Source organism: Raphanus sativus, unplaced genomic scaffold, assembly GCF_000801105.2.
Source record: "Raphanus sativus cultivar WK10039 unplaced genomic scaffold, ASM80110v3 Scaffold2861, whole genome shotgun sequence".
NCBI classification, from domain to species: domain Eukaryota; kingdom Viridiplantae; phylum Streptophyta; class Magnoliopsida; order Brassicales; family Brassicaceae; genus Raphanus; species Raphanus sativus.
In genome coordinates, this window is record NW_026618168.1 from 1 (window position 1) to 13,429 (window position 13,429).

Below are 13,429 nucleotides of genomic sequence, written 5' to 3' on the forward strand. Positions count from 1 at the left end.
AACAGCTTACTTGTTAGGGTTGTACAGTTACCAAGTCAAAAAGACCTGACCACATAACAATTGTACTAACCTTCTTAGAAATACATTAACAATGGTATCCTCGTTAAATATTAACTTAGCCAATTTGCTGTACACAACAACATATATATCACCTCCAATATATAAAAAGTCAAAAATATGAAATTGATCTATTGCCTATGGGATTTTTAAGGTACAACATTATCTTACGATTCTTAACAACATAAGTTTATTCATTTTGAAAAACCAAAATTTTCACCAAACAGTTTAATGCTTTTAATCAGTTGAGCAAAACATGTTTACGTTATATAATATACATTTAGAGCTGAAAATAGAGATATTTTGTAATATTTGATGTGACAAAGAAAGGGAATGGAATTCCATCTTTGCATACAACAGCAAACAATACAAATCAACCTTAATGAACATGAAATTAACTTGCTTCGTTCAAAGCAAGAAAACAAACAATGATATATCTTGAAAAGAGAAACAAATCGAAACCCACTTTCATCAATGGGTTTCAACTAATTATCTTCTCTTTCCCAAAAATAAATCACCCCCTCCCCCAAGTTTTAACCACCAAAAAAATATATTCAGATTTAATTTACTTTTTGATTTTTAACAGTTCAAAATCCACTTCGTCGGTCCATGAACTCATGTATTCTCTTCAACGCAATATCCAAAGTCTTCTCACTCATATTAGCAAAACAAACCCTAAACCATCCATACTCCGAGCAATGGCACGAAGATCCCGGCGATATATTAAGCTTCAGTTCCTTCAAGATCACATCCCAAAGCTCGAGCTCGCCTTCTTTCGTTTCCTTGTCAAGCAAGAAACCCAAATTCATCCAACAGAACAATCCTGCGTTACCCTTCAAACACTCGATCCCTGCCTTCTTAAGCCCTTCAACGATTGTCTCGTACCGTCTCCTAAGCCTTTCACGGTTTATTCTTATGTACTTCTCCGTAAACTCCTCATCGGACAACATAGAAGCCAACATGTGTTGTGTCTGAGACGAGACAAGCGTGAAACTCGACATCCTTCTCGCTGTCCGTACAACGTTATCGTTGTACGAGTAAATGGTCCCAACTCGGAAACCGGGAAGACCTAGATCTTTGGAGAGGCTGTATACGATGTGAACACGTTCCTTAACTGACACGTCATCGATGTTCTCTACGATCTCGGCTACGCTGGTGAATTCTGACGCGTGGAAGACCGAACCGGAGTAGATCTCGTCTGAGATCAAGTGAATGTTCTTGCGAACGCAGAAGTCGAGGAGATCTTCTAGAACCTTCTTTTGGACCGTCGCGCCTAATGGGTTTGATGGGTTGGTTATGAGGACTCCTCGGACTCTAATGTTCTCGTCACGAGCCGTTTGGTAAGCCTGCTCGAGCGCCTCTGGGGTTATTTGGAAATGGTTTGAGCTGTCGCAATGAATCGGTACAATTCTAACTCCGGTTCTCCATCGCAAATCTCTATCGAATCTGTATTCAAATAAAAAGACGTTCCGGTAAATACAAGATATAGTAGATAATATTTTTATTTTAAGTTTGTGTCAGTTAGTTGCAGCTATTTTTTTAATATAATAGAAAATCTCTATACGACGAGTGACTTATTATTTTAATAGTATTGATATATGAAGTGTGACGTACCCTGGATAATATGGCGTAGGGACGAGAAGGGCGTCGTTGGGATCAGCGAGGATAAACGTTAAGAGTTCATTAGCGGCGGTGGCTCCAGCGGTGAGGACGATACGGTCAGGATCGAAACTAGCTTTGCCTCCACGAATCTGTTGCATGAAGCTAGCCATGGCTTGTCTGAAAGATTTGAGACCGTGGTAGTCTTGAAACAGTGCGTTTTCTCTAAACCCAGGTGCTCCTTTTGATCCCCACATGGAACCTTCTGGATTCTTTTTCTCTAAGTAACTTTCTAGAAGATCGAACGAGACCTGTACAAGAGATAATCAAGAAGGAGACCATTAATACATTATCCCGATATGTAGTTATTTTTTTGTAAAGAAAAGTTGATAAAAGTATATAATTTAATTACCTGATTCTCGGCAAGACCCATTTGAATGACACCGGAAGGATTATGTGATTCGTCGTAAGGATTTTCATCGTAAGCTTTCCAGCCGGCGAAGTAAGGTGAATCTTCACCATGTGTGTCTGAAACCGCCACTCGAGAAAGCTCGACAACGTTGTTGTTTGATGATCTCTCCATCATTAGCGGAAGACCCATTTTTCTTAGAGCTTTGAACCTGACACGAGACACGTGACGGCTCTGACCACAATCGGAGAGGGAGAGAGATAGCAAGCTAGAGAGAAAGAAAGAGAGAAGTATGTTGGAGTTAAACATTTGTGTGAACGAGGGACAAGTATATATAGCAGACGTGACGCAGAGGAAAGTCTTTGACAAATTTGATTTTCCTCATTTTTATAGTTTATTTACAGAGAAGAAGTTTGTGTAAAGAACAAGGAAGAATCGATTGGGGAAAAATAAGCTGTCATTGACTTGCAATTGGATGAATAGATAAGAGTGTTGGCTATTTTTTATTTTGTTTTTATTCTGAAAGTTCGTGGTGGTTCATCTATAAGATATGCCTCTTCTATAAAACGTTAATTATCAAAATTTAAACCTTAATGTTGTTTATAATCTAGTCTGGTAAAATTAGTATAGTTTCATATCTTTCATAATAAGTGTTAATTTAAACTTATGCACACAAATTAATAAATAATTTAATTTTACATATTTTCTCTCTAATTTATTATCGATACATCTATTTATATTTTAACCAATAGAAAAATAAATTAGATAATAAAATTAATAAATATTGCATTGAAATGCTAAAACGATATTTATTTTTGAACGAAAATTTTATAAGAACACTTAATATAAAACTGAAGGAGGAATACCTAGTAATTTATTGGGGATTTGTATATTAAACTCCATAGATGAAATAAATGGGGAAACAACTAAATTAAATGTTCTGATTCGATGTTGTAAGCAAAATCAAATATCACCTTTTGCCAAGTATAGATTTCGGACAACTGTTAGCTTGTGTCTTCTTCCTCCTCTTGTCAATACATGTTTTTTTTTCATTTTCATAATATATATCATCATATATATTTTGTTTATTCTACCAAAACGTTATGTGATCTATAACCCAAATACGGTGGTTGAAATTCCGATTATGTGAGATGAGTGGGTGGGTGGCTATCAATATACACTTCGGATCTGATTGGTAATGATGTAGTCTTCAAGATTTTGCTCTATGATTTTATTGCTTTAAATTTTGTTGCTGTGACTGGAATTAAAATTTTGGAAAGCACATAAGATTAACTGTGAAAATTTGGCTTTCCAAATAAATTAAGATACATACGTAATTATTAAAATTGGCTGTGAACTTATTTAAATAAATAAAGTATGATTGATGTAGATTTAGGGTTGTAGATATAATTTTGTTGTGGACAGCCACTACAGATGCTATTTTGATCAAACATTGTATTATAAAGTACCGGTCGTTTGCTGGTTACCTTGAAAATCCTGAGTGAGTGTAACATTACAGTATTTTTACAAAATAGAATTTGGATGGATCTTATAGATCTTCCTTAATTTGTTAATATACAGATATTTGAATTTACTGCATTAAAAACTATTTGAAAATCGAATTAGAACTTTTTTCAAGTATTATTATTTTTTTAACAAACACTAGATCTTCACCCGCACAACCGTGCGGATGATTATCTTATTTACACATGTAATTATTTTTTACATAATTAATTTTATTATTTATCATATTACTAATTGCTTAATATAACATTTTAAATCAAAACAATTTTATAGTTCACCTGCAATAATTTAATTTATTTGTTTTAAATTTTTAGTGATAGCATATTTTAAATCATGTGATACAAAATTCTAAAATGAAAAATCTTATTGGTTAAAGATAATTTTTATTGAAAAGTATTATATTAAATTGATATCACTGTTTAATAAAAAAATTGTACATGAGTTTAGTTATAATTACAAAATTAATTAAATATTTTAAAAGTTTGTTTAGTTCAAATAACATATAAATTTAATTTTTAAATAAACACAACATTAACTAAATATTTTAAAAACATTAAGTGGAAATAAATATACATTTATTTTAAATATTACTTAAATATTTTAAAGATTTATTTTAGTGAAAAAATGAATATGTATTAATATTGTAAATAAAAAGATGAAAAGATTTTATTCAGATATAATTTCAGAGTAAATATAGGAATATCTATTTGATTTGTTTGTTTTAGAATAATTAAATTAGTTTAAATATTTATACATAAATTAATTGAAACAATTTTTTAAGAGGTGGTCCAAAATAAAAAAATCATATGTGAAAGAAGTCATGATTTCTGTTTTAATATATAAGATATTAGATCGTATGGTTTTTGAAGGTTCATATTGTAAGTTTTGAATAGATAAATTATAAAAATTATTTAAAAAATACAAAACTATATGAGAAAATTTTATATAAAATAAACTAAAATGATCACTTTAGTTTTTGTTCACTAGTTTCTAGTCGCTCTCTCTCTTTCTCAAAGTTAATTTATCTTTCCCTACCATTAAAGATTATTTATTTATATAATTTTTAAATAGATTATTTAAAACTAATGTATATTGAATTATCTAATCAATAATAGCAATTAGATCTCTCTAGATAATATTCTAATAAGACCTTGTGGCGGGTGGAATTCAAACATATTGGTTGGAGAGTGATGCATGTAGCTAGATTTTGTTTGTTAAAGCATAATCATGTAACTAGTTTTGTTGATGTACAGTACATTAAACCCCTTAAAACTATCACAATTTCTTGAATATTCATGAATATAATGATTTTATCTTGACAAAGGAAAGCAATGAACTTGTGTAGTCTTTCTAATAAGTTAATAACAGACCTTAGTAAGGAAAAACTAAAGTTTACAATAATGGATTAATGCATAGATTTAACATAATCCTGGGCCGCATATGTAGTCGGATAAACGTACATATTTAAAATTTTCACTAAGTGGTCAAAGTATGTTCCCTAATGGGTGATAATAATGCTCTCAATTAATGGCGGTACGGACGGATAATCAACATATTTGATTAACTAACTCAGTTTTTGATTCTCGTACTTAAGAACCTAGCAACACATGCAACAAGTATAAATACACAATATAAATTTACACATGAGTCATGCCTCTGGTAATTGGTATTTACTTGCTTAAACTCCGGTATTATATAGAATTAGAACTCCGGAATCTAAGCATTTCGATGACTCTACTAGGTTACTTATATATTAATATAAATATATATCGTGATTTAATAAATATTTTTTTTTATGATGATTCAGGTTCCAGGTCTATTGAAAAACCCAGACTAATTTTCTTGAAGAGTGCTACTCACGTGCAGACTTACGCACCGGATTTTTGAAATGGATCAAAAGGTAATAGTTCATATCCGTGTGAGTGTCCAAAAATAATTGTGATTTTGTTTTGTACAGCATATGAACCAAATCTAAAACATGTTTGTGTTTCAGTTTCGTCTCTTTACCACTCTACCACAATGTCCCAGTCTAAATACTTCGTAAACAGAAGATATGATAAAATTGTTGAAGCTAAAATAAGAAGATAAATATACTAGTAAGGCCGTGAAATTTGTGTTTTAATTTAATGTTGTGTTTTTGCTAGAAAATAATATAATGATGTATCATATATATATGTGAATCAAAAAGATCAAGAATGATATTTGGGAGATCTAAGAGTGGTTAAAAGTCGAACAACGTGACACAGGTACATACCATCATAACATAAGATTATTATGATTCCATTTCATGACCAATATATGTTCATCAAGAATATAAGTTCTTGGAGGATCTCACTTGACCCCACATATCACAATTTTTTTTTTTTTTTTTTTTTTTTTTTTTTGTCACTGAACTTATATTAAAAGCCAAATGGCTAAACGAGTACAAGTAGAACTGATAAGATGATAACAACCGGAGCAGCTAGTCTCGACGGTAAAATGAACAAAATGCAGTACAAAAGACATAAGATAGACATGTTAAAGGAAGAGACTTGCTCAAAGAGAAGGAACCCGTAGAGATGATTCTTCACTTGTTTTCCTAAAACGCTTGAGTTAACAAGCTTGAGATTGTCGGAATCGACGTTGATAAACCCAAACATGAGAGTTTGGGAAGGGGGTACGGGAGAGTCCTTCTCAACCGCAATAGTATCAAAAGGCCTTGAAAGCCTGGGTTTATCATTGAAACGCAGATGAACAGCTCTAACATCCACAATACTTACCAAAGAGACTAGGTGAATCTCCAACTCTAGCTTCACTTTCGAAGCGCTTAGGATAATGGAGTTTGGGGACGAAGCATACGGTTTGATCGGGTCAGAAGCTCGGACTTTGACATTACCGTGTCTAGGCCAACTTGTAACCGGAAGAAACTTGAGCAAACTGTCAACGTACTCGTTTCTGTTGAGCGTGTGTGAGTAAGCATCGGATAAGAGGCAGGGGGCTTTGAAATAGTCGGGTGACGGATACCACCAAGAGCTAGGTGACGGAGCGGACATTGAAATCAGTTCAACACTTCCGACCTCGGCATTACCGTACCGAGACCAGCAAGATGTTACTGACCTACATCTGAGCAACCAATCAACAACTACAATCAAATTGAGTGGGCGTGAGCCATCATTGGGTGAGGGACGTAGCGCTTCAGTTGGTGGAGGTTTAACCCCATTAGAACAGTCGTGTCTCCATACGAGAAGGATTCTCGGAGCTTCCTTTCGGTTAGGTAAAGCGATGATACAGAACAGCGGAGGAGCAAGCACACGGCTGATGAAAAATCTTCCTAGGTGAGGAGAGATATAGACTCGCGGTGGTGGAGCTACGGCAGTCAGAGGAGCTGGAGATGGATCTGGACTAAAAAAATTAGTCAAAGATTAAAATTAGCACGAGTTTTTCAAATTCATATACGTATTAATATTTGGAGTGTTGTTAGTTTCATTTTAATTATGTTGGTTGGTTACAATTTATTTATAGAGCTGGTTGCTAATTAGTACTTCCTCCATTCCTAAATGATACATTTTTGTGTTTTACGCATATTAAAAAATATATTAAAATTTGATTAATATATTATTTTATGTATTTAATTATTTTCATCAATTTAAATCAATAATATTTGATTAAGTACGATCATTTTAAAGCTTAGAATTTACCTTTATTCTAATAAATTATATAGAAAATGTAAAACATATTTTTTTGAAACACAGTTCTATTTTTAAACATATTTAGTTTTAAGAACAGAGTGAGTAGATGTTTATTTTTTTTTCTAATAAAAACTTGCTCTTGTTATTAACTCACTATTTCTACAACACAATTAAGTATAGATTTGTCAAAAGTTTTAGTCATGTACTATCAAAAACTGATCACTATCTACAAGGATCGTTATCATATTTGTATTATTGAGTTCTCAAGATTATTAATTCAAAACTATTTTATATAGATTATTCACATCGAAAACATGATATTATTAATTAAGGTCTCAAACTGCATAAAATGCACATCAAAAATAATATTAAAAACTAATTAAATTTATCAAAATTCATAAACATATAAAGCAAAATAGTGTATTCCATAGAAAATTTTAAAATAAATGATTAATTCAAAGTAAATTTTGATCTCAATATTAATTAGTTGTAATATTTTAATGTAAAATGTTAATTATGTAGTGAAACAAAGATAAATAATTAAAGAAATTGTATGGTCGCAATTTTGCCTACACCACGAGATTGAGATTTTGTGTGAAGATTTTGTGTTTGTTAGTTTGTTTCTTTGGACCAAGAACAGGTGACTAGAGGGCATTAACCGGCATAGCAATTGAATGACTTAAGTCCTTAACATTAATTAATGGGAATTAATTAAGGTGATCACGGAAACAAGTAATTAAGTAAACTTACAAAGCACCTATTATACGAACATATACACAGTTATATACACGTGCTCTTACATATATTTGCACTTACGTTATACTAATTGGCAAATTGGCAAATGTAATTTGCATGTGATCGAACCCACCAGCTTAAGATTCGGAAATCAAACCGTGGATTGAATCTCAATACATGACCAACTCAAAACAAAATGGTAATGCGCCGATTTATATGTTCTTACAAACATTAAGTTATAATAACAAAATAGACGTAGGTAGTCTTGTGGCGATCTTTTGTGCCTTTCAAATTAAGAAGGATGCCTTTGAAAGTGTTCTTTCCGGATCTTGCTTGAGAGAGACGTCGGCTCCAACGGAGAGAAGTATGAAGTTAGTTAGGAATTCTTCATAATTACATTTAACCAGAAAAGGGAAAGTTATAATATTAACCTAGGTTTTTTTTAATACAGTAAGAATACATATGAGATCTAGTATGAATAATTGCATTGTAAGATTGAATCTTCTTTTTCATAAGTTCTCCTCAAATGTTAAAATAGAACTATTGTTTTACTGACGTGATTAGTTCTACTTCTAGCACATGTCTAATGTAATATTGTTTTACTGACGTGATTAGAAGTAGAACTAATCACTCGAAAAAATCAAATGCCGTTTGATTGAACCTTTTTGAATGAATATGAAATTTTATTAAATCAAATACTTTTTACATCAAGTGCTTCTATGCTAATCCTATTTGAAGAGTAAAGAATCAAAAATATAATTAGAGAGAACTGGACTCATCTTATTCACTACTACTTCACGGTCTTGTTGCCAGCCAAGTTCGTAAACCACTCTCCAATGACTTACGCCGGTTTGCTGCAGAGATAGTAATCTGTTATCGCCGGAAATTAATTACATATGGCTGATTTCTTCTAGTTTAATGTCATAGATTCGCTTAAAACCATGCTGGATTATGTCTAACACAAAAGTGACAGCCAATGGATTGTTTAAGTATTGTGTGTAATTTCTAGGAGCATAGAATCAAATTTAGTCACCAATTGTTTGATTGATTCCCATAAGTGCACAATAAATTGTAATCAATTACTAATTCTAACATGAAATCTTCGAGCAGAAGTTCATAATATCTTACGGACCAATCATTGAAGTATGGACTAATTTAAATACTAATAACTTGATTAATTTAGTAGAAAATAAAAATAAACAAAGATGCAAGTTGTAATAGAGAACGTGAAAGACAAGTGGAGTTTGGCGACTGTTTGTGCGGCTAATAAGGAGAGCATCTTCATGTAAATATACGAGACATGCATCAAAGGATAGCGCGATCTAATCTATGTAATTAATTAAGTACGTATATCATCAACTTATCTTTTTTTTGGGTCAAAATCATCTACTTCTCTAGTTATGACCTTCTGTTAGTGTAATCCCTTTCTCGTTAATATGTACAGTTCACTAAAGTCATTACATCTGTAACATGTTCAAATTCTCTGGATATGATGTCCTCAAACAGACAGATATGTAGTAGGCATTTTAACATTTTTCCAATATTTTTTTGTAGTCGTAGTTACTGAAGTCTCATCTTATGAATATAAGCCATGATTAAATTAAAGTTCATCCACCACAATTAAAATCATGGTTGATCATTTGTATAATTTTTAAACGTAAAAAAATATAAAATTTTCAAATGTCTTTGTTATCATTAAAGATGTGTCCTATGGGATTTAACTCATCTAAGCATACACTTAATATATGTGTACCAGTTGTTGCTGCTTTATATATACATAGACACTATTTTGTGTTTGAAGCTATCTTATTTAAATTATTCGAAATTAATCTATTAAGTTAAACTTTAGTACAATTTAATTAGTTATAAACATTGCGAGCGTACAATAAAATATTAAATGGTTATATATAGTTTACATCAGTTTTGGTACATTATTTAAAATATAATTACTCTAAATCAAAATTAATGAAAAAAATTATGTAGCTATTGTATATATATATTATCATGTCATGACGTGTTTCAAATGGCTGTCATCATTCTGTAAAAAGAATCAATTTATTATCATAACTCTTAACTAAATTCTGGTGGATTTTTTTTTTTGAACACCAATCCTGGTGGAATAGAAATGAAAATTATGCAGTATATGCTAAATCTCATGGAAAAACCACCACCAAAAGATGAAGGATTAAGATTTCGAGAAATCTAAAACTTGTAGTGATGCAAGTTTTTACATTTCGAATCCTAGTCATTGGAGAATTAACATTTCGGGCATCGTCAGGAATAAAAAACCGACATGTAGCAACACGTAACTAGTCTGGACTGTTTTTTTGGGACCAAAATATCTTTGTATAATTAAAAAGAAAACTTGTAGTGATGTTTTCTTGCTAAACTGAGCTGGGGAATTATGTTAAAACTAAGATGTCTGCTGACAAGCACTCATCTAGGTAAATAATGAATCAACTTCACATGGTTGGAGAGCAATCTGCAGTCGAAATGATTTCCAAACATGTAATAAAATGGCCAGGATATATATGTTAAATATTGTCCATTGCTAGGTTTTTGTAGGGATTGTCCACAGTGGCAGAGCCAGCAATATCACTTCTTATAGGGGTTTCTATTGATATAATTAGGAGTCCATATAATTATGTTATTACTAAGTGGGTCAAAGTGGACCTGAGATACGAGGGTCAACTAGAAAAAAATTTAACATTATTTTCAACAAATAACTAAAGTACCAAGTGAAATTTCTTTTTTTTTTTGTAGTCATAGGGGTCAACTGACCCCCACTCTACAGAATAGCTCTGTTAGTGGATGTCCACTACGTTCAATTGCATCCACAACAATCATATATAACCAGTAAATTAAATTAAATGAGTTTAAGACAAAAGTATGCGAAATTTTGAACATGTGATAATTGTAGAATAAGAGCTAAATTGAAAAGGATGTTATGAAAAGGAGGATGATCCTAATACCTAATGATTTGCTGTCATGAAGTATAATTTAATAAACGATTTTGTGTAAAGTCGTATCTTCCGCAGTATCAGATGGCCAGTGAGAAGACTCCACGAGGACATATGTTTCATTCTTCTTGTCACTTGTCAGAACTTGATTAACTTTTAACATCTTCAGTTGGTAACTCGTATCTTCTGATTCCACCATAGCTTATAATCCCGTTATATATTTTATCATTAAAACACCTCTAAGTCAGGGATCCAGGTCCGTGAGTACAAAGCTCATATTTATATTCGGCGTTTGTGAAATAGCCAAATGTTTGCATTGAAATGTATTGTTAAAGATTGTTTAGAATATAAATAATACATGCACATTTTTTAGTCTTAAAAAAAACTTATTAATAACAGTCCTTTTTTTGGTAGTCCGTGAAAATAGGATATGAAAATAATGGCCGCTCCGGTATACCGAAGAAACGTCGGCCTAGGTTACTTGGAAACAAACAACAGCCACAAAACAGATCTAAGAAACAAGCAAAACCGGTCTATGTTACATTTTCAGTTAACCATATCAGGACAACCTGAACCACCTTCGAAAATACTGACCAATGAGGAAGAGTAAAGCCATTGTAATATCTGTTATTTCCCTCCTTCCAAATTTCATGCAAAGAGACTTCCCATCCTATGTTGAATTCATTAAGGAGTCTCACTTCAAGTTATCGTTTTCTAAATACATGCATTTATAAATAACTATGTGATGGATTACCATAAGTAAATAATTTAGTCTTGTGCAGATTTACTCAAATTCAAATCGACTAAATGTCTAAAAGTCTTTTTAACCAGATGAGCCAATCATTCTTAAATCATTAGTCTAATTATTACTCCTGTTATTTTGGAGCTTTGATATATCAATCAGTCTAATTTTCAGGCCATCAGGATCATATATTCATGCATTTTCTAAAAGATTTTTAATTTGAAGTAAATTGAATAATTTATTGTCTCTTTTAGTTTATTTTGTATTAATTATTTTGACAGGTCGAAATTTTGTAATTCATTTTTGTTTGGAACAATGTGGAAGATATCGTCCGAATATAAACTAATGATATCACGTCATAAGAAATACATAAAATGTAAACGAGTTGCTAAATAAATCAAGTTGTTTTATAGTGGTAACGTATTATATTTTAAAATTTCCCAATTAGTTGATTTCAGAAAGATAAAACAATAGTATAATATTAAGAAACGCGTTGTGACATGCAAGAATATTCCAAACGTGTTTGTACGAACACGTTGTTGTACTATACAACACAAGTTCTCTACTGCCAGTGTTCTACAACAAACACAATCATTTACCCTTTTCCTTCTTTATTTCATAATTCAATCAACAAATTCAAATTGATATTTCTGTAATGTTTAATATTCTTATAATTAAAAAATATTTCATGTAAAATTAAATAGGACTTCATTCTATTACAATGCAAGATAACTAGGGATAGTTTGCCCCCCCAAAAAGATAATCAGGGATAGAATACTTTTGTTATCTTGCATTTATAGTTAGAATAAATTTTTATTAAAAATAAGAATTTGGAACCAACTTATTTTTGAAAATTGAAACTCATCATGTGAGTATACACGATCGTGTCTAGTGAAAAAACTCAAGACTCTTCAGATGAAACAAAGCATATATACATTTACTAACGAAGTTATATTTCTCAGCATATAATAGGAAAATGTGCCTTTTATAATTTTATTTATTAAATGGTAAAGCAGGAACAAAAATTACTCATGTAGCAAGTACTTGAACTTATTAGATTTCTTTTTCCTTTTTCTTTTTAATACTTGCCTTTTCTTTGTTGAAAATTTTAGCCACATTATTGTAACTTCGTAATTTATTTTTATTTCATGAACAGTTAATGAAAAATTCAACAATCCCTTTAAGTAAATACAAAAATTCATGAATTTAAATATGTTTATCCGGCCAAATTTATGTGCATTCACACGCTGATCACGCCATAAGGATAAGGTCCAGTTCATATTTATATGGCCATGACAACGAGATAAGATTCTTGATATTAGTTCATTACTTCCTTACCTTTTCCCGTTAATTAATATAGGTAGTTAGAGTTTAATCTTCCGAAACTATGGATTTAAGTGCTAACCCTTTTGTGTAATTGGAAAATATACAGCTCTCCTGGTGTTCTGATAAATAATCAATCAAACAGATAAAAATAGCGGGAAGAATACACTATTCAAAAGATTAATGGATAGTATTGCAATTTATTGGTATGCATTTTATATCTTACCAATTTAATTTTGGTGTCGCTATATCTTATAATTGTTATTTATATCATGATAATTTAGCCCCAAAAACTTCTGTTCTTTTGTGTCACTAATTATAGATTCAATATATTTTCATAGTATTTTATAAAATAGTGATTCACAAACTTTTTTTAAAAATATGTAATAGATTAATGTACGTAATTTAAATT

General features: G+C 31.4%; 1 protein-coding gene across 1 annotated transcript; it reads right to left on the bottom strand.

The window, feature by feature from the left end:
• Positions 1-439: 439 nt before the first annotated feature.
• On the bottom strand, positions 440-2,350 carry LOC130506075 (1-aminocyclopropane-1-carboxylate synthase 7). Its single transcript, XM_057000688.1, has 3 exons — positions 2,069-2,350; positions 1,672-1,967; positions 440-1,503 (listed from the first exon to the last, which is right to left on the bottom strand). Exons 1-3 carry the CDS (start codon positions 2,255-2,257, stop codon positions 645-647), a joined length of 1,344 nt encoding a protein of 447 aa, XP_056856668.1. The 5' UTR covers positions 2,258-2,350; the 3' UTR covers positions 440-644.
• Between the last annotated feature and the right edge of the window lie 11,079 nt (positions 2,351-13,429).

Bases quoted from the DNA above. Each gene is read 5' to 3' on its own strand.
- LOC130506075 (XM_057000688.1), bottom strand. From the start codon at position 2,257: ATGGGTCTTCCGCTAATGATGGAGAGATCATCAAACAACAACGTTGTC. The intron at 1,968-2,068 runs GTAATTAAATTA...TCTCTTGTACAG, and splicing joins TGGGTCTTGCCGAGAATCAG to GTCTCGTTCGATCTTCTAGA. The intron at 1,504-1,671 runs GTACGTCACACT...ATTTGAATACAG, and splicing joins CCTACGCCATATTATCCAGG to ATTCGATAGAGATTTGCGAT.